We start from the raw sequence: 22,785 nt of genomic DNA on the forward strand, positions 1-22,785 counted from the left end.
AGTCACAATTCTTCAAGGGCCATGGTGGTAGCTTTTATAGAAAATTTTATTCAACATACATTTTCCAGCAAAAAGGCAATATACAGGAAGAGTTGTCGTACACTGCTGCTACACAGAGGAATTAGACAGGAGAGAAAAAAAATCAAAAAAGATAGATGTGATCTGCAGGTCTTCTTTGTACTGCACTTAAACGAGACAAACTGTTGCAATTAGTTAAGGAAAAAAAAAAAAAGACCAAATGAAACTGTCAGGATCCAAAATAAAACTACACACAATGAATATGAACATCTGAACTGATCTGTACCCAACAAATCGGTGTTTTTAATTTTACATGTTCATTCTTTAAATATACAATTTGAATCGTTTTTACAAAGCCAACTATGCACTAGGGAGCATTCCTTCTTTGCTTTAAGAAAAAAAAAAAAAAATTGTATTGGATCATTAATGCTGGTTCCTCTAAGTCCCAAACCAGTCTTCTATATGTCTGCAACCTCGTGCCAACAAACAGTACAACGAATCTGGAGCCGTCAGCAAGCGACCCCTCCCTTACCATCAGAATAATCCCACAGCCAGTGACAGAGGAGCTAACAACCGGGGAAAACAAAACTTTATGGGGAGAGAGAGCGCGAAAAAAAGGGATAAAAAAAAAAAAAACCCCAAAGGGATATGCAATTCAAACTCCAACCAAAGATTACATTTAACAAAGCTGAGAAATGTAAAACCTTGGATATTAAGTGCCAACGTGCAAGATGAAGAACAGACGATTTATTTCATTTTTTTTTTTATTTTAAAACGGATGCTGTGGCTCTTTACTTTATTATACAGGATTTCCAGAAAAGACAAACTGAATTTGTCCAACCAAACTAAGTGAGAAAGAAGAATCATGTAAACATGAAAATGGACTAGTTGCACTAAGGGACCAGAAAATAGACAACCATGTCAGGGCAACTAGCAAAAGCCTCAGCCATTTGCAGTGATTTATTTTTTTTTTTTGTTGAAGGATGGAGGAATCCTTTTAATCTTCTGCAAATGACAAAACTCCTCTTTCCATCGCCTCCACCTCACAATGCAGCAGCTTTCTTGCCATAACTTTTTTTTTAAAAACGAACTTAAAAAGAAAAACAAAAAAACAACAACAAAAAATAAAAATCAAAACAAAAGTCTAGGACATACTGTTCCCCCTTGTTAAAATCCAATTCATTCTTCCAGACCAACAGGCAGTCAATAGTTAGAGAAGCCAAATCGAACAGCCTCAAAAAGGAAAACAGGAGCATCAGCAGTCACTCCATTCGCTGAAGACTTCATACATGGTGCCTGTGTACCCAGACAGCAGGTGTTAAAAGTGGTGCACACAAGAGGTTTGGTTAAAGTCTTTAGTATGGTCGGTTAGAGCGGGGACTTGTCAGTTGTGAATCTTGATCGCTTTTTCCAGATACGTGTAGCGACCTCTCTTTGGAGCTTTGTTGAAGTGGTCGAGCCCTAACCAAGGCCTCGGGTGTGACATGTTCCCTGAGAAAGGACACAACATAGTAATGCTGGCACAAACATAAACGCAGTGTCTACTGTTTGAGATGTCAGAGGTCAAAGGATCATAACATACCTGGCTGTGGCTCAAAGTCTTTCAGATTCACCTCGTAGTCTTCTTCATTGATATACTGATGCCGGCCCATCATCACTATTGCAAACTTGAACTAAAAGAAAATGAAACGGGTTTAATCTTGTTTTCATATCAACTGTTAAATGCATTTTTATTTTAGGAATGATCATCTGGGTGGAACTAAAATTTAGGTCTTAATCTGGACTACGTTCTGCTAATTTGTGACCAATGGTAATTTTTCTTTTATCAATTTAATCAAATTTCACCTAATCTATCCATCTATCATTAGTCATGTATATGTATATCTCTCTCTCTCTCTCATTAGTACATATTCAGTTCTTTAGTTACCCAAAAGGTGTATTTAACACTGATCACTGATGGATCTCCAAATGCCCCAAGAGTATAAATCTGTCTTATTTCAATAAGTTAAAAAAAGTTACAAAAAAAATTGTGGAATCAAGCATGAGAAATTCAATAGCCTTGCAATAAAACATAATAAAATATATCATACCTAGGGACAATAGTGACCAAAGGTATGCATTTAAGGGTTAATGTGCAAAATATTTCCAGGTTGGAAAATTCACTGCTTCTCTTACCTTCTCAAACTCCTTCTCCTGAATGTCAAGCATGCTCTGAATTCTCTTCATCACTTCTCTGAAGGGTTCCCCCTGCCACAATAAATGAATCCATTAAAACGGACACAACACATACAAACTGAACAAACGACAGCCATCCATCTACACAGCAAACAAACGACAGCTGGCCGCCTACACAATGCACTCAGCTAACACACCTGACGGATCTTCAGCAAAAAGGGAATTCCGAATGTCCCAAAGACTTCCTTGTGGAAATGTGCAACTGGAATCAGCATTTCATTCTCCTTGTCCAGGTCCACTTGGTCGGGAGGGATTTCCTGCCACAAAAGAGATACATCTCGTTTTTGAAGGGGAACAGAATCCACTAATAAAAGTGGCAACTCAGATGTCAAATCATATTAGGAGGCTTTACTAGGGAACAGATGCTTTGTTGTGCACACAAGCGAATGAGGGTTGGCGTGTATCAGCTCTTCCTTACCTCTATTCTGAATGTTCGACTTGCTGCTGGAGATAAACATTCTAGCAACTCATCTTCCTGGTGAACCCCAATAATTTTGTAGCTGACAATTTCCAACAGCCTATAGAGAGGGCAAAAAAAGACACCGTTGATAATAGCAGTGACCAGTGAAAGGGGTCCGAATAATGCTTTACCACACTCATGGAAACACCTCTCATAGCAGACACTGAATAACAATATAGACATTGGAATATAGAAATCCCTGATTGATGAAAATTGCACTGAATTGAGAACAGACAGACCTCAGCTTCTCTGAGCCTTTGTCGGAGAGTTCCACTGCCTTTTTACATTCCTCCAGAAGGTCCCGAACACAGCCATGCTTGTCAGGGTATAGTGTGATCTCCTAACGTGAGGGAGAGAAAATATTCACACTGATAAGTGTGCAGAACATTGTGGAAACGTACATTATGCAAATGAGTAGGGCTGGCTGGCATGCTGGAATCATTGCAGCACTTTCTTACCTCCTCTCGAAACATACTGTTGAGCCAAATGGCTTTGAAACTCCTCCTGTTCTCAAAGTCTGTGATCTTCATCTTGAGCTGTGGGGAGGCAAAACCATGAATAAATCAGATGCCTGGAACGTAACAGCTTTGAAAATCTCATATTCCCTAAGAGGAGCGCCAAATGGAAGATAAGAGCTCTCTCACCTGCTGGTAGTAGAGCTTCTTAGGCTGCCGGGGTTTGAAAAACTGCAGCAGGTCTCTGAGAGTGCCTTCATAGTTGTGCCTGAGTGGGTTGCCAGGGCCGTCTCTGTACCTGAGAGGGAGAATAAAAATGAACGTTTATGGATGAAAACACAGGAGAAAGTCGTGACACCAAACTGAAAATTAAAAGATGTACCCCTGTGACTTGAAGAACTGCAGGAGCATGGGGTCAGTATTTAACCTCTGCGCAACAGTCTTTGCCACCTGAAAATAAATGAATTATGATGAGATGATTTTCCAGAGGTTTCTGGTTTCTGGCAGTAGATCATCATTCTGATTTATGTAAAAAAAAAAAACTAACCTGGAAGTAGTTCATTCGGTTTGACAGTGTCACAACAAATCCTGGGTCATTGTGAATGGTCTTGTCACAGAAGATGACATCCACACGGTGGTACAGGTCTCTGAAGTAGTCTTTTGCAGTAGGCAGCTCACTGGTTTCATTTTCAGGATCATCCCTGGTGGTGATACAACAAAAGAACAATTAATTTCAAGGCACTGTTAAGCTGTGGAAAATAAATTTAGAAATTAAGACAACAAATACTTACTTTTGGAACACAATTATGTCTCCATCCATCAGCTCATCCAGAGCCTTGTCCAGGGAGACATCATAGTCTTGAATTCGCTCTGTTAAATTCGGTTTAACTTCCTGTAACACAGAATGCACCATGTTTTAGTGATATATTCCTAACATAAAGCTCATGGCACACATTTACACTAACCATTAAGAATGCATGAAATAAATCAACACTCAACAGCTTGAGGTATCTTATGCATACCAAGGCCACATTTATTTGACCAAAAACAGTACTATTGTGAAATATTACAAATTAAAATAATTTTATTCCTCCCTTTTCTTTTTTTTGTGATGGGAAAGCTGAATTTTCAGCAGCTATTACTTCAGTATTGAATGTCACATGACCTTCAGAAATCATTCTAATATACATATTTGCTGCTCAACATTTGTAATGATCAATTTTGAAAACAGCTGTGATTAGGGCTGCACGATTAATCGAACACGATTAATTGTGATTGTCATGCGCATTTAGTCAGTAAAGCTGGTTCTGTGATTAGCAGTAAATCTCCATCACCTGCTTTCAGGTAGAGCAGCATTTACTACACAGAGCCGTAGTTCTCTGACATGTTTTAACTCCAAATTCAGTTCATAACATCAGTCAAGTGTTTAAAATAAATTCTTCTGTGAGATGATGTCAGTGCTCTAGAGTGCGACCAGCCGTTCAAGGGAAAAAAAAAAGTCTCTGCGACTCTGAAAGTCTCCCTGTGGTTAAACAACAGACACTAGAGCCCTGCATTTCAGCCCGAGCCCGACAGACCCCTACTTTTTTTTTTTTTTTTTTACGCCCTTCAAGCCGGGCTTCGGGATAATTTTCACATCATAGTTCAGACACAGTTCAAGCTTGCTGCAAAGCACTGACAAAAATAATTACCATAAATGTGACAGGGGGAAATAGTAATAAGATATTTGAATTATTTACATAAACAAGTGTTTTCTGAGTCTGTGTCGCAAGGATGAAGTTGCTGATCCTGACTCACCATCCCCTCATTAGACACGCCTTTAGAGAGAAGTGCATCTTTACGTATTATTATTATAATGAAAGAGTTTTTGTTTTGTTTTATTTCATTAAGTAATCATTTAAAGCTTTCTATAGATATATTTATCATGTCTGTGAGGCATGTTTTCACTGAGTTCAGTTCATTTTTGTACTCCTGTTAAAGACGAGATGCAGAAAGCGCATTGTGTTTGTTTTCTTTATTTCATAAAAGCACAAAGTTTTGTTGATATTGTGAGTGCACACAAATAAAAGACCCTTTGCAGTTACGAATGATGTATTACTCTTACCTTTATGTGCAAAAATGACGGCGTATCTACTGAAAACCATGCAAGTGATCACACTGATCCATGTCCTGAAGCTTCTCCACACAAAATATTGGATATAGCGCACATTTATCTGGGTCTAACGTTTAAACATTGTTATATGCTTGAACTGTTTTATATCTATAGATTTTATTTTAGGTGAGTCGTGATGATATGAGAACGCTAAATTGATCAAACATATGCTCACTGTCTAACACTGGCCGCTTGGTCTTTATTAAAAAACAACAACAACAAAAAAAAAATGCTCCAAACGTTTCTCTAAATTTACTTAATAAAAAAAACGAAACAAAATATAATCCCTTTGCTATTACATACAAAGCTGAACTATTGTAATAGCTGAGACAGTAGTATAAGCTGTTTAGGGACTGTTTAGCTGTTCAGATCAGACACTAGAGCATCCCTTCATTCAGACACAGTGGAAGATCTGATAAGAATCAGTGTAGCGGGGCCAAGCCTGGAAGATTTTGATGCTAGAGAGAGTGTGGCCAGCTGGTTTAAATAAGGCCAAAGATCAAGAAGGCCAAACTACAGGAGTTGGCCATCCAAGGGGCATGTGACTGCAATCGAGGATAGTCCATAAGACACTGAGCCATGAGATGTTCAGTTTGAAGCCCTTACAACACTTAATTTAGACTTTCTTTTTATTTCATTTATCTTGAGATGTTTTAACTTTAAATTTCAGCTCAGTGAAGCACTTTTTCAGTAAGTTACCGTTCTTGTAGAATTGTGCTTCAAATAAAGAACTTTATGTTGACCAGATTGTTAGTTAATAATTTACAAGTCAATATTGCCTATATTTACAGCGATTAAAAAAAGTGAACTTGTAAAACTGCAGTGTTAAATGTGATGCGGTCAAAAATTTGGGTGCACCTAACTTTTGTGCTGGTGCACCTAACAAAAAAATGTAGGCGCACCAGTGCAAAAAGTTAGTCTAGAGCCCTGGATGTGGCTTCTTAAACAATAATTAAGGTACACAATATTTAATTGTATTCTAAGCAGTGATAAAGGCTATGTTGATTAGCATTTCATTATAGATATACTTTATTATGATGAAAATTTTAATAAGAACTCAGATAAACCATATATTGCCGTAGTCGTGTGTTTATTAGTCACGTTGAATCAATGTAAGCAGTTAAATCTTCTGTTTATTCAGCTGCAGCTTCGAGGCATATTTTTATTTTCAGTGCGAGAGCACCCTCTGGCCTTGGATGGAGATTTACTGCTGATCACAGAACTGTGCTTCACCGAAAGATACACATGACAATCACAGCTTCTGCCTAATCGGGATTTATTGCCTTTGCAATTTAATTTCGATTAATTGTGCAGCCCTAGCCGTGATGCTTAATATTTTTGTGGAAGCCGTGATTCTTTGATGAACGGAAAGTTCAAAAGAACAGCATTTATTTGAAGTCGTAAAAAACATTTAGGTAAATTTTGATCAATTTAATGAATCATTGCTGAATAAAAGCATTAATATCTTTATTAAGAAAAAAAAAAAAAGAAAAAAAAAATTCACACTAAATTGACTAAGTCGCCTAAATTGACTTGTACGATACAAAATATTTTTTTATTTTACTTATTACAAATTTTATCTTTTTACTTACATTTTTCAAATATAGCATAACATGAGTCATTTATCCGTTTTAAACAACAACAATTACTGCAGGCATATCATGCATCTCTAATAACCACTTTCTATACAAAACTACAAATGAATAAATGCATCATTAGGAATACTGTATAAACCAACAGTCTTACCTCATAGAGGATAAGGCTAGTTCCCTGCTGAAACCCTGCTCTTTCACACATAACGGGCAGCAAGCCTCCTGTTTGGGTCAAGGTTAGAACGGATTAAGCATCAGAAAGGACTGACTACTGCTCAATTAAACTTCATGAGGACAACCCTATTATACTCACGTATTTTACAGGATATAGGTGTGTAGATATGTCCACAATAATTTAAGCTTCTGGTTTTTGGATCATACATCTTCAAGAACAACATAACGTCATCTGAAAATCAAAACAGGGTTAAAAAGTTGATGCTATCAGAACTGGAAACGTTTTGTAGGCCATTTTACTCTTCAGTAAGAATAAACAATTAAAATCTATTCCCTAAAATGGTTCTGAATACATGTACATGTCGAAACTCACGGTCTTTGTCAAACTTGGGTAACGTTGCACCGCTGGCGGCCATTTCTGGATCTACAGTTTCCAGAAATATTGTCCATGGGTTCTCGTTATCACTCAAGTCGATCATCTGTTTGTGACATTGAAATGAACAGCTTTATTCTGACATACAGAGCAACATAAGAAACAAGAATGACTTTTTAAAAAAAAAAACATGAATGTTTAAAAACATAAGCGCACAGACTTACAGACTTGTTGCAATCTGCTTCATAGTCCAACATAGCCGGCCGTTTAGTGCCGTTGCTTCTGGCCTGCATTGGCCACAGTCTCATCTGGTCCTGTGGGAAACCCTGGAGGATAAACAGTTCATTGAGACCATCTTCATGGACAGACCAGAAAATAAATGCAACTAATCTGATATTAAATAAATATAAATACCAACAAATGAGAATTTACAATCAACCTAACAAGCTAGAACAACACGTCCCAACTAGCTTAACAGAATTGTCAGAACAAACCATTTCATAATAGACAATACTTCTGGTTTAAGGACTTGTACGCTCCCAGAATGCATTGCAGCATTAATTAATTAATAATGTGGTTACTGTAGCAGGATTATCTTTTTGCTGTTTGCTCACACATTTGCTGTGTGATGTTAAAAGCTCATTTTTACACAGCTGGTTGATTGTCACAATGAAACCAATCAAAATATTAATAACTGCTTTGAAGGGCAGCTTTTGAAAAGGCAAGGTGGCAGAGTTTACTTCATTTTCAGACATATAAAACCATAAACAAAAATGTTTGTTGCCAACTGACAAATTGCTGAAAAAAGAAACCTATAGTTGCTTTTACAAGTATTTATTGGCTGTTATTTTGGCAAGGCATTTTGCATTGGGAATGAGTACATTTATAAATAAATCTCGTCTCGGTCAAGGCAAGAACTCATTTAGAAATGAGTTTTTTTTTTCTGTTATACACTGCAGGGATCAGAAAACAAAAGATGTCATCTACAGAAACTGTGCCAGGTGGCGTCTCACCATGGTCTGTGAGAGGTTCTGAACAAACTCAGCCAGAGTGGAGCTCTTCAGAACTTTGAACACTGTGTATTTTACTTTCTCTTCATCATACATGTCGTTGCCCTGATGCCCGCAGAACTGGTCTTCCGTCACCATCTACAGGAACAAAGAGTTAGTATTTGTTTAACAGAAACACAAAGTAGCATGGAATTAGTTAACAACGCCCACTCTAAAGATCTAAAGTGAAAAGTCTATTCAAACAAGACCTAAAGGGACTCATTTTATCTGCCACACCAAGTGGACCAATACATCTTTCATTTAGACAGGACTTTGAATACTCAAGAGTAACTAATTTAATCAGGCATTATGACACCATACCTGTACTTGCATGTAAAGGTGAGCCTCCTGCCTCTCTTTTCTCTTCTGAGCTTCCACCCTCTTCTCCTCCTGCAGCCTCTCCACCAGCTGCTGAGGAATATCCATGTCTGTGACCGGCTGCAAGACCTCACCTGGACATGACAACAGCACTTATGAGCACAGATGGACATAGGACAAAAGCATGCTGTGGGATCCACAACCAAAAACAGGGTGGTGTCTACAGGTGCCAGCCACTTATTCAGTCACAAAGTGAAATTACCTCAAGCTAAAAAACAAACAAAAAAATAAATAAATAAATTAACCTCACAGCAGGTGTAAATAGGTTTGTATGTATATATAACGACACTCACTAAGTTTGGACTCTCTGATGTACACCAACATGTAAGCGTTGGTGCAGTGACGCACTGACAAGTCATCATCATGACCACCGTAATTGTGTTCAATAGCCTCTTCTTTAGTGCACCGTGAAACGACGTCATCATCAAATTTACACCACTGCAAAAGGGAACAAACAAACAAACAAACAAACATTACATCTGGGGGAAAAAAAAATTATGAAGGCATGTGGGACTGAATTTCATAAACCACTTCACAGGACAAAAGACAAAAGTCACAATGTTTGCCACCAGACTAAACACTACAAGTAAAAATAAATACAATGCAGGGCTCCAGACTAACATGAAAACAGGTGGTACTAGCACCTGATTTGGTAACATTTTGCAAAATGCACATTTTTGTTAGTGTAACGTAACATTGAAAATATTTGAATATTGTACATTTTGTCCAACATAAATGTTTGGGACTTATTATTGGCCTTTGAGCTCAGGAGAAAGTCAGGAGAAACAGCAGACAAACTAGAAAAGAGAATGAGGAATGGAACACAAGCCGGAACTCTGCAAGCAAACTCTGTTTGCTGAAGCATTGAGAGCTGCCCATGAAGATGTAGGTTTGACAGAAACACACATCTTGATATACATTTTCTGACATAAGACAATCAAAGAAAGTCTATAGCATCAAGATGACAAAGTTTGAAGAACATTTTAAAATATTTTTAGATAAATACACTACCAGTCAAATATTTGGTCTGAATTGGTGTATAAAAATAAATCTGTAACACTTTACAATAATGTTTCTATTTATTAAACTATTTAACATTTACTATTACTAAACTGCACTTCTACAACATTGTTAATTTCAACATTTAGGCTATAGCCTTCATTGTTGAAATCAAAAGTTGTACAGTATTTGTTAACATAGTTAATGCACTGTGAAGTAACATTACCAAACAATGAACAGCTATGTTTTTATAAACTAAGATAAACAAAGACTAATAAATATAGTAACAAAAGTATTGCTCGTGGTAAGTTCATGTTAGTTAATATGTTAACAATTCAAACCATATCTTAAAGTTACAAACAAATAATTTACTCTAATTTAAATAATACTCTGATGTTTAAATCATTTAAAATGAGAATGTAAGTGTGCTCACCCCATTTTTGTTTGTAAGAAAAAATTAGATTAGATTTCATATCACAATATATAATCGCAGAAAAATAAAATATCGCAATGTCATTTTTTCCCAATATCGTGCAGCCCTAATTACCTGTCCACACTGTTCAGATCTAATTTGTGTGTCCTGTGGCGCTCTCTCTCTCTCTTTACTGAGTATCTGCATTGGTTTCTATGGCAACGAGTTACACCTAAGCTAAAAACAACAACAGCAATACATTTTGTAATACAGGGGGGGATTCCAAAAAGCAGGTCATGTGACATACCCAGGTATGTTTGAGAATAAGTGAGCAGATAACCTCAGCTTTCGGTTCCAAAATCAGAGGTTACTTTCAGGGTAAGTAACCATAGCAACTTGCCCGCTGAAGAGAACCTGCTCTGGAGCAGGATATGTTCCTGGGTTAGTTCTACTGACGAGCCTTCAGTGGGCGTGACAGATAGCACACAAAAATACACAAAAATACAAAAAAAGATGTTAGTGATGAAGCACTAATATAAGTAATAAATAAGGTAATATATTATTCTAATACGGTTATTTATTTTATTGGCATATATAGGCCTAACAGTAATCTGTATAAATTCTAAAACACTGACAAGATAACATTATATATATATTCATTACAATTTATATTTTCATCTCACACATGGATCGGCATTTTCTATAATGTCTAAATTATAAATCTAAATACATATCTGATATGACTTAATATATAATTAGCATAATTCACATTCTTAAGGATTAAAGATTAAACTGAAAAAAAAAAATAAAAATAACCATCAATTAGGTGGTGATTTGCACCAAGCATGTAAATGACCATTGAACAAAAGAAGAAGAAAGAAACAGCATGGTGCGCTTTTTCTTAGCGTCCATTTCCATAGTGACTTGACGATTCGTCGCTGTGTTGAGTCTTATGCTCTGAGTTGAATGAACTTACTCCCAGTCGTGTTTTTGGAACCACATACCTTGAGTAAGCAGGGTTTGGGGTTAATCAACCAAATGTTCAGGGTTTAACCGTGCTTTCTGGAATACACCCCAGATGTTGTCTTACAATAAGAGGTGTAACAGACCAGCTGTATAATGCCATTTTCTGCTGGACTTGCACTTCAAACAAGACAACCTTGTTTCTGCAAAGACATTCAGCATGTTTTCTACAAACAACATCTGACGTGTTTATATTTTACCTTGCGTGAGAAAGTGACATAGGGCTACACAAAACTTTGGCCAGACTGAAACGGATTTCCAGAAATAGGATTTGAATAGGATTTCAAACCACATATGAATGTAGCTTGAAACATGCTAGTAAAAACCAAACTTCATTTGTTTGTGTTTTTTTGACATTCACACTTGCTAAACATGACCGGATTCCAGACCGATATGAACAAAAATCGAATTTGGAAAGACAGTCTGAACAAAGCTTAAGAATTTTATGTTTTTTTGTTTTTTTTTAATAAGTCCCTTATGCTCCCCCAAGGCTGTATTTAAAATTCAAAAATTATTATTCAAAAATACAGTTTAAAGAAAAAAGTAATATGGTGATTGGTATCATTACAATTTACGGTTTTATTTTTGAATATGTTTTAAAATGTAATGTATTCCTGTGATGGCAAAGCTGAATTTTCAGCAGCCATTACTCCAGTCTTCAATGTCAGGTAATCCATATTAGAAATCATTTCAATATGCTGATTTGATGCTCAAAACACATTTCTTATTACCAATGAAAAACAGTTGCTGCTTGGTATTTTTATGCTTGATGTGCATAAAAAAAAAAAATTCATTCTCAGTCTGGAGACCTCCAGTGCTTTAAGGTTTTACTTTACCAATACTGACAAAACATTCCATGCAACCACAAGCCACCCAAAAACCCCTTAACCACCAACAGAAAATTAGGGACCCCAGAAATAAAAGGTTCTCACTATTGGTGCGGTGACACTCACTTTGCCGTCTCCTTTAGGATTAAGGTAGACGACGTAGTGACCCCCGTGGTTGTCTCCGCTGTGCACCAACACGGCGTGGAGAATGTAGTTGGCTGGGTCTTTCACATCTGGCTTCTGCAGAAACTCATCCAAAGGTAACTGCTCTGGGAATTCAAACCTGCAGGGCAAAACATCAAGTATCAGGCTCAGCCAACATCATGAGTGAAAGAGAGCAAGAGATGCCAGAAAGATAATAGGAAAGAGTGCATCCTTAAGTGCAGCCTCCTGTCCATATTCAAGTTAGTTTTCAGTCAACAAACAACATTGAGCATTCACTCTCACAAAGATATTTTAAGAGTGTAATCTGCCTCTATGCAGGACACGCATTTATTCAGACCACCAATAAATCACAATGTTTATTTCACAGAAATGATTCCAAAAGTATAATAAGTATCAGTGTCACTCATTTCATCACAAACTCGTCAATTACAGTGACATTTTTAGTGTAACAGTAGACATAGTACAGAGATTAAAACATTTTTACATCTACGACACAATGAAAAGACAAAAAAAAAAAAAGGTTAAAAGTTGTTACCTGTCGTTTATCTTAATATTTTGGTCAGTCTGAGGGTCGTACATGAACCTCATGAGCTGTAGGTGCAGGATAGGAGGGAAGGTCAGGAACTTTACACCCTTCTCTGCTTCCTGGAAGACAAATGAACCAGTCAAAACTCCAGTAAAATGGACGAAAATTACAAAAATGTAAATATGGATCAGCCACAAGAAGATATAAATTACTGTATAGACTTAAGCCGCGGTCATATCAGCAAGACTTCAACAAATTTTTAAGTAGGTCCGTTGTAGACTGTCAATGGGGTATCGATGCACCACTTAGATGTCAATTTATATTGCTACTTTATATTGGTAAACACTTCAAAAAATTTTTTTTAAAAGTTGTGCAATCCACATGGGGAATTTTTTTTGCCTTGTGTCCCTCTTTAAGGGTAACAACTTTTAGGGCTGTTAGCATCGGAGGGTGATGTATGCAAACCCCTCACCTGTAGACCATGCTCCCCTGCATCGTATTTGTTATCCCCATCCAGCTGTTCCACTGCCACATAATCCTTGAATGACTCAAAGACTGCAGGGCAGAGAAGGTGCGTTAGTAACACACCCCAACACAAGCACATCCGAGACAGTGTAGTCCTACACAACATTATGAAATGGCATCTGAATCAGTCTGAGCTGAATTTGCCAATTTTGTCTTGGAACTCAGTTGCAAGATGTCGGAAAACTCATACATTTATAGACCACAATACAAGAAAGGCCTTTCCGGAACAGAAGGGAGGACAGCAAGACAGAAGATCAGAGAAAGCCACACTTACTGTTTTTCTTTCCTTTAATGCTGAGTTGGATGTCATAGTAATCCTCTATTCTTTCTGACCGATAGTCCACATGCTTACACTGGATGTAGGACTGAAATGGAGAAAACACCCAAATGTGGTGAGGCTGAATAAATGAATCAGATATAGAGCGAAACCACAGAGAGAGTCCCAGTGACTTACCACCATCTTCCCTCGGAAGAGCTTTGGGATTGTGCCCTCCACACAAGTTCCTTTCATCTTGTTCTCCACATTGTCCAACAGCTAAAATTGGCAAAAAAAAATAAAAATTCACACAATGGTTGGACCCAAATCATGCTCATTCAATCTGACATGACTAACCACTCAATTGATCAATTAGTTAAAAGAGAAGGATCCAAAGGGACCCACGGAGATCAGGCTACTCACCACTCGGCACAGTTCCTGTACATCATGCTGCATGAAACTGTCTAGAGTCTCCCATCTGAGGAAACAGACATTTATTTATTGCTTATAAAGTTTTAGAAGTTCTTATTAAAAGGCTAAGAAATTCTCTATAGTTTCCCACCAATAAGAAGTGGAATCAAGAAATAAAAAAGCATGTAGTTTTGGATTTTACAAGAAATAAAATGAATATGCTCACTTAAAAGTTCATGGCCAGGCCACTCAAAGTTTAGCCAAAAACCTAAAAAGCCTTTATTGCATCATGGCTAGAATAATTAGAAACATGCTCAAACAGCACACTTAACTTGAAAGAAAATCAGGGATTACATGGATTTGGAATTCAGAAAAATTAGCAAGAACATCCACTACTGAGCATAAAAGACAAAGACATTCAAAGACAATGACGAGGAAAAACATGAAGCTCGCACTTCACTTCTCGCTCAAGAATGTCAACTGGCAGACGTGTCGTATGTCAGTGCTCAATTCAAAGTGCTTGCAAACTGAACATTCAAAACAAAACCTACCCGAAGGACTTAGTCAGCTTCTTTGTCCCAACAGGCTTATCACTGTGTTGGAGCTCATAGAACACCCTCTGCAGGGCGAGGGGAACGCTTTTAGAGGAATCATCTCCCTCAGTAGGCATCATATAAACCGCCTAGAAAGCAATAACAAAGCAAGTTCTCTGTCAAATGCACAGCATCAACCTGTACTTTTCTTCTGAAAACTATTACATATTATAAAATGACCAACATGCAATAAAACATCAATATTAAAATAATAATGCATGCATGTTTTTAAATAAATGCTGTTCTTATGAACTTTATATTAAAGAACCTGAAAAAAATGTATTCACATACACATCAAATCACTATATTACAATGACTTCTAAAGGGGTCATATGACACTGAAATCTTTTTACTGATTGATCAAATAACTGCAGACTTGGTAAGCAAAGGAGACTTCTTTCAGAACCATTTGTACAACAGTCTTACTGACACCAAACTTTTGAATAGTAGTGTATAAAAACTGCCATGATTTTATTGTTTTATGTTCTTATTCAAAGAAACAATGGTGAAATTTTTAGCCTGTTAATAACAGGGCTTGCTGTGGAGAAAATGTGCTCTGCCAGCACAGGAACACACTGACACAAGCTATGATAAGCAGGATATACTTTTTTTCACATTTTCTTTACACCATAAATTGTATCCCCATCCGGAGAGATGTATGACTCTAATAAGAACCAAAATATTGCCACACTTGGCTGCACCTGAACGCACACAGCATCTTCTCTCATCACATCAAAGTAATGCATCCACTTCGGTTAGGTAAGGGATGCAGTTGGAAAGTAGGTTATATTTCATTGGAATTACAACAGGCTAAGGAAAATCAATTTGCAAAGTAGGAATTGTATTTTCAACCCTCTACGGACACCTTGGCAACTGAATCGTCATTGGCTAGTAAATTTTTAGTTTACTCGCCAGACTGAGATTGAGATATTACATATTTTATATTTATATATATATATATATATATATATATATATATATATATATATATATATATATATATATATTATATATATATATATATATATAAAGAATATTAATCAGGTTTTGTGTTCGCTCGAACTGATTTGCTGAAATCAAAACAGGTGAACACCAGCCAATGAGATTGCCGTTTGCGCATTAGCTCCGCCCACTACAGGAAATCCCAGCAGTTCTTTAAAGCTCCAGAATTCCAAAAGGAATGCCGTTATTTTGACTGGAAAACACAACAAAGAATTTAGTTTACATGTAGCTATCAATTCTCTCTCTGCGTGTGTGTGAGACAAAGCGTAACAACTTCACACTAGAGTTTACTGTACGTCAAATACAGGTGCTTTGCACATCCATTCAGATGAACTGAAAAACACCACAGATCGCTTGGAGTGTGAAACTCTGAAGCGCTCAGTCAGTGTGTTCGGCGAGTGAAAATATATCTGTGCTAAACTTATACTTAGCCTCCAACTCACACACTGGAGAGTAAAATCTGAGAATTTATTAGCCATTGGCTAATATTATACATTTAGTCGCCCAGAGTGAAGATTTAGTCGCATATGCGAGTGATTTACTCGCAATGTAGAGGGTTGATTTTAATAGTAATTTACTTGATCACATCCAAAGCAAATGTCAATTGGTACAAAGTGCATTCTGTAGGAATAACAAAAAAACAAACAAACAAAAAACCTTCTGATTCTGATAATGAAAGGCAGATGTCTCACCCGCCGAAGCTGGTTTGTGAAGAAGAGAGTCTGTAATAAGCTGTTCATGTAACACGTGGCTCCTTGATTCTTCAACCCCACGTAACCAGTGTGTTTCTTTGAGTCCCAGCTGCAAGTATAATGGTGACGTCAGCTACTGTTGCAAAAGCTCAGCAACATTGAAACATAAGTAAAATATAAGAAATGACTTACGCCACACCGTGAGGCGCATCAGCTTGAACATAGACCTCAAAAGTGACTTTATCATCCTCCACAAAGCCCCGCTCTGGATCAGTCACATCCTGAAATCAACCAATATAAGCTAATTAGCTGCGTTCACCTTTGATAACACCAGCTCAGCAGAGACATTCATACAAAGCATGTAAACTTACACTCCATGACATGAAGTTGGAAAAGCCCCAGTCGTTTTCCTTGTGGAAGAACAGGTGACTGATGCGGCGGCTAAAGGATTTCTCATCGTCTTTGTAGTTGATTATTTTGAGCATGGCCTGAGCATGACATGACCAGGACCTACAAATGAGGATCAAATTAGGTTTGGTTGCTTAAAGGGAGGTAGAAATACCCCCCCAAATAACTGCTAAATATGTTAAAAAAGCCAAAGTATATTAACTATTAACACAAAGAAAAGGAGTCCATTGATTCAAGGTCATCACTGAAATCTCTAAACTAGAAAAGGTAATGGCAGTGATTGCTTACGTAGAGTCTGACTCAGCATTGCACTGAAGGAAGAATCCAACGCTCTTCTGGTGAGGTCTGTCTGGGTAAAAGCGAGGCATCACCATGATCTTCCAGGGCAGATTTCTCACGAAACAGGGTGGGCTGAGAACAGACTCACTCAGCCTGCTAAAGCGCTCCACCACAAAGCGGAAAGTGGCTTCTGAGCGCCAGCTTGTGTCTGTTATTAAGTGTTGTATTAAAAAAATAAAAAAATAGTTAGATCTGCAGATGTACTTTCATTCATAACTTGAAATACTATAAAAACACTTATTTAAAAAAAATATTAACATGCATGGTGCTGAGCTTCAACACGTTTCTTACCATCCTCCATGTCCTCCTCTGTGTTGTTGTGTCCGTCCGCCATAGCCACATTCCCATTGATGACTGGATTCTGGGGAATTCTTGGAGGATCATCTGGGTCCCCAGCTGAAAAAAATAAAACAAGAAAGTCCCTTGTCAATCCCATAAAATTTCTTGCAAGCTCACTCTGATTAACAGGTAAATAAATTCACTCAGGGAATCTTTCAGCAAAAAACTAATCATGATGATTCAGAATTTAGCATGTGTAGCTCTATATATAACAATTACTCATTTCATTTATATATACATACACACACACACACACACACACACACACACACACATATACATACATACACGTTTTATTTAAAAAAAAAAAAAAAAAAGAGAGAGAAAAATAACAGACCACAATTATAAACCACTGAACACTAAGTGACAAAGCAAAATTTGCATCTGTAACTAAAGATTCTGAAGCACTACTGAAGGCATCTGAAATCATGTTCTCAGCAGTCCATGATAGCCTATAAATACAATGTAAAAAAGATGCATTCAAGTCACATTGAAAAGATCATTAATTGAGCATATACCATAAAACATCATAACTGGGAGTGAGTCATGAGAAAATACGGTGGATGCAGTGTCTGCAAGTGTAGAAATGAAGGACATTGCTATTTTGTTTTAACATTTACAATAAAAAATATCCAAGTTGCGCGTACAAAAGGCATCGTATCATAATTAGAAACTGGACATAAATGGTAAATTAAAACATCGCAGATGAGAAAACTACCACTGTAGTGACAATTTTATTAATTTTCCCCACAATACCTACATGGCCTTCTCTAGCCATTACAATCATGTACATGTCTATACATAAACAGCCATTTGATGCACATTGTATGCATTTCACACAGCAAAGACCACATTTACTTGCCCAAAATTACAGAATCTCTAATCTCCAGAATCTAGATAGCAGAGGTAATGTTTAAATGGCTATCAAAGAATGGGACGCGACATTTAATTCAAAATCTATTGGATATTAACTAAACATCTTTAATACATTTGGGCTTTCCATAAGATTTAATGTGTTAAAGTCCTGCATGATTCTTATTCTTTCTGGCAACAAAGCACTTGAACATGTCCACTTCAGAAACGGAAAGTAGGACATTTCCAATAGCAAGTGAAGACAGCATAAAACGCATGTAAAAACAAAACAAACTGGTTCTGTTCCCGACCCGTATAAGTGGGTGGTTCTTGGCTAGAGAGAGAAAAAAAAAAGATGCAATGTGAACCCGACATTTTGCTGTTCAGGAAAAGGCCTGAATGAGTGAGATTAAAAACAGGCCAACCTGCAGGCTTCATAGCACCATTTAGAGTTTCTTTTGCGCATTCCTAGGCCTGTGATAAGTGGTGTGATTATGTGCATGTATTGAAAGGTCTGAGTGCGGGTCTCCGGACAGCAGCAGCAGCAGCTGAAACGCCCCCACACGTGCACTGCAGAACTTTGATGAAACGCAGCACACAAATTAACATCCTAAATACAACGAGTAATAAACCACAGCAATGTTCCACGGCCTTTTAAATGCTCCCACAGCGATCGCGAGTGTGCACGATCCAAATAAAAATAAAAAACAGCCAAGCAAGCCGTAATCATTAAAAATGGCGAGCGGCACCACAGCATGACTCGTTATACAATGAAGAAGCAGAAAATCCCCGCGCGCCGTCGGCGGATCCCCACGCGCTGGTCTTGACCCACAGTCTGCCTAAAACGCATCAAACCTGTATTTACAACTGACAGCATGGGTACTCACCACATATAATTAATAACAAGGTTGTCACTGAGAAAAAGACGCTACGTTAATGACTCGTTTGAGCTGATCCGCTCGTTTCACCCCCTCCCCCTCCACACACATACACCCGCACTGCTAACGATTCCCCCCGCAAACCAAGCTCTTATTCTCGGCAAACCGTGTCATCCGACGAGCAAATAAATTACTCGGTTCGCGGATCCTTTGGTGAGCCATGATGCGCCGCAGGCCACGCCGTCACCCAGATATAAACAAACACCGACGCAAGCAGGCCTCGCAGAAACTGATCTGTGCAAAACACAGTCCACCATCTTGGAATAAACCTGCCATCCACTCCCCCTAATCGAGCCGCAACACTTCCAATGCGGAACGCATCCAAAGCCAATAACAACAGAAACACATCAATAAGACATTGAAACAGCTAAATGCACCTTCACCGATCAGGTATCGCACAGAAAGCCTGTCATCGTGTATGTAGTTCAGGAGCGAATCACAGTTCAAAATGGTGCTGTTGTCCAGCAATCATCCTCTGATGCTGTTTATTGACTCCACCAGCACTCAACAGTGTATGTATGTGTGTGTGTATATATATATAAATAAAACCCCGGTGGCGGGACACGGGGATTTGCTGACTATTGAAGAAAGCCATTCAAATGAAGCAGCAACTTGTTTCAGAAATGTCGCATCAAGCAGATGGTCTGAAAGGACACTTAACTGTCCGACTGCATCGTGAACTAGTTAGTGGACGACCGGCCGGTTTAATGCCCCTGCGGGATCATTTCAACAGCAAACGTTTCTTTGTCGTTTCAATCACAAATTACGTAATATATGGACTTACATGTATCCATTCTGCACGCCAATACAGGTTCGTCCGGCCAAATAACTAGCTTATCTGTGAGCATTTACCCCTTGATGCTTTTCAAAAGTTGTCCACGGGATCTACAGGTGTAACCGTGGGGCTCCTTACACGATCAGAGGAAAAGCTGACACGGTTTGGTAGATAGAAGAGCTTAAAGATGGGGCTGCGCCACGTTAATGCAGGCAGCATGTATGACTCGCCAAACGACAACAGAAGAAATCCAGCTCAAATAACGGTCACACAAACAGAATAATTTAAGTAAAACAACCGCTACGTGGTTTTTAATACCAACGTGGCAGTGTAATGCGACTCAGATGATGAGGTAAATAAAATATGATGGACTTTTTGCTGACTGATTAAACTCCGCATGCTGCGAGGTAACGTTAAGTTCACGGTTAGCTTCTGGCTAACAAGCTATCGGGGTCAAAACATGCGACAGAGTAGCTTGATGTTGAACAGTTAAGTAGTTAAATATCTAGCTTGATGTGTTAATGTTAGCTGTAGTGTTAAATGAAAGGCTGTGAGCGTTTGATTTTCGCACGAGGCCTTGACGTACCCTCCATCTCCATGTCCTCGGGCTCGCTGAGCTGCTGCTCGCCGGCTTTCTGCTGCTGCTGCTGGGTGTGATGGTGGTTCATGTCGGCGGCTGTTGGGGTGGGATGGTGTCTGGGCTCTTTGTCTCCCTCGGGCCGGTCTGGTGGCGGTTCCGCGGGCAGAGGCTGCTGGGGAGTCGGAGGACGCGGAGGTGGGGTAAACAGGTCGAGCCTTTGCGGCTGGGCCTGCACTAAGACGACCTCGGCCTTGTCTGCTGTCAGCGCCGGAGACGGAAGAAGGGAGGCCGGTGGGGGAGCAGGCAGAGAAACGCGGACGTATTTGCTCGCTATTCGCCCAATCTCGGCGCCTGGATGAAGGGATGCTAACGTTAAGGATAGTCGGCGGCCTCGGGCTTCTGCTTAACGAAGGCCCGATGAATGAAACCCCGGCTTTCCCCCGTATTAGTGCGGAGCGAATGCAACCCACAACAGCCTGCAGCCGGGGAAAACACAGATAGCCCAGCTGAAGCTAGCAAGAGTGAAAAATAAGATACAGCGCGCCTCCGAGAGATTATTTTAAATACAATTTCCCCTGCAATGTTTCCAGTCCGTGTGCTCCTCCGATTGTCCCTCTTCTGGGGGGGAGCGGAGAAAAAACCTATCCATTCAAACCAGGCTCTAATGTGAAATCGCACTAATCTAGAAGTTCAAACTCACAAAGATGCCCACGTTTCGCCAAGCCGTTATCACAAGTGAAACAAACCTGAACGTCTAACGCTCAATTTCACCCTGAAGCGGCATCCCAAAAGGCTATTGAAAGGAGAAAAGCTAATTTTGCCCGGTCACGGCCAGAGCCTCTCTCACCCGCTCCCCTGGTTTATGATCGGTTCAGTTTGAGGTAAAACTCAAAATGGCGGTCGCGCTCCTCTCTGTAATGTCACATCCGCATGGAGGTCCAAACAGTGGCGCACACCGCTGTGCCTCACAATAGAGTTTACTGAAACTTATCGGGTTCACCACATATTGTTGTGGTTGTTGTTTAATATTTTACTGTTTTATTTATTTATTTATTTATTTTACTGACAGTAACATCCCTGTCGGCTATGCAGTATGTGTGTTGTATAAAATTACGGAATTGTAATTTATTATTTTATTTAGCAATTATTTAACAAAAATCGCTTATTGATTCTTCTTCAGACATGCGACGAACATATCACGCAACTTCATTTTCTTCAGGAAAAAAGCAACATTTCCGCTTTGAAAGCTAGATGGTCAATATTTAATTTGATTTTCTCCTTATTTTATCAAAATTACCACTTGTTCAAAAAGTTCCACTCGTCACCATTACCCAATACTTCATATAGATTAAAATATATATTATATTAAATACTATATATATATATATATATATATATATATATGTGTGTTGAGGTTTTTAGTCTAATATTTATATTATATATGAAGAGTTCAGATGCAAAAACCACACATTCTGCTACGTTTAATACAGTATATAAGTGTATATATATATATATATATATATATATATATATATATATATATATATATATATATATATATATATATATATATCCTAATATACTGTATTAAGCAGAATGTGTACATTTTAAATAAATGGAAGGAAAGAAGGGGTCAAATGTAAAAGGTTTAACAGCTGCTCCTATGTTGTTTTTATAAAAATGTGTGAAAAAAAAAAAAATTTTATTATGAAAAATAGTTAATGAATTCATCATTATTGGACATAATAGTTAATAACTTTAATATAACACACTGTACTTTCAACAAAATCAGATCACACATCACTGCTCTCCTGCTGGTTTTACTACAACACTCATATTGGAAATAATTGGTTTGGCACATTTTTTATGATTTTTTATTATGAAAAATAGTTAATAACTTTACTGTAACATGCTGTACTTTCACCAAATTCAGTTAACACATCACTGCTCTCCTGCTGGTTATACTACAACTTTCATTTTGAAAGTAATTGCTTGTACACATTTTTTTAGAATTTTCTATTATGAAAAATAGTTAATAAATTCACCATTATTGAACATAATAGTTAATAACTTCACTGTAACACACTGTACTTTCATCAAAATCAGATCACACATCACTGCTCTCCTGTTGGTTTTACTACAACACTCATATTGAAAATAATTGCTTTGGCACATTTTTAATGATTTTTTATTATGAAAAATTGCTAATAACGTTACTGTAACACACAGTACTTTCA

The 22,785-nt window shown here is 38.1% G+C and overlaps 1 protein-coding gene across 2 annotated transcripts; it reads right to left on the bottom strand.

Moving 5' to 3' along the window:
* Positions 1-28: 28 nt before the first annotated feature.
* Positions 29-21,487, bottom strand: LOC109079776 (ubiquitin carboxyl-terminal hydrolase 7-like). 2 transcript variants are annotated; one of them, XM_042725819.1, is made up of 31 exons: positions 20,555-21,487; positions 17,356-17,460; positions 17,014-17,212; positions 16,689-16,827; positions 16,510-16,598; positions 16,318-16,426; positions 14,582-14,712; positions 14,043-14,097; positions 13,818-13,898; positions 13,638-13,728; positions 13,311-13,393; positions 12,848-12,957; positions 12,274-12,430; positions 9,180-9,324; positions 8,830-8,960; positions 8,473-8,607; positions 7,684-7,785; positions 7,460-7,565; positions 7,226-7,318; positions 7,067-7,134; positions 3,960-4,060; positions 3,716-3,869; positions 3,551-3,618; positions 3,358-3,466; positions 3,172-3,249; positions 2,953-3,053; positions 2,672-2,771; positions 2,391-2,510; positions 2,194-2,265; positions 1,601-1,691; positions 29-1,509 (listed from the first exon to the last, which is right to left on the bottom strand). In XM_042725819.1, exons 1-31 carry the CDS (start codon positions 20,634-20,636, stop codon positions 1,403-1,405), a joined length of 3,312 nt encoding a protein of 1,103 aa, XP_042581753.1. In that variant the 5' UTR covers positions 20,637-21,487; the 3' UTR covers positions 29-1,402. The 2 variants fall into 2 exon arrangements, with proteins under 2 accessions (XP_042581753.1, XP_042581746.1); XM_042725812.1 differs by having other exon boundaries at positions 12,253-12,430; positions 20,555-21,486.
* Between the last annotated feature and the right edge of the window lie 1,298 nt (positions 21,488-22,785).

Source organism: Cyprinus carpio, chromosome A3 (genome assembly GCF_018340385.1).
Source record: "Cyprinus carpio isolate SPL01 chromosome A3, ASM1834038v1, whole genome shotgun sequence".
Lineage (NCBI taxonomy): Eukaryota > Metazoa > Chordata > Actinopteri > Cypriniformes > Cyprinidae > Cyprinus > Cyprinus carpio.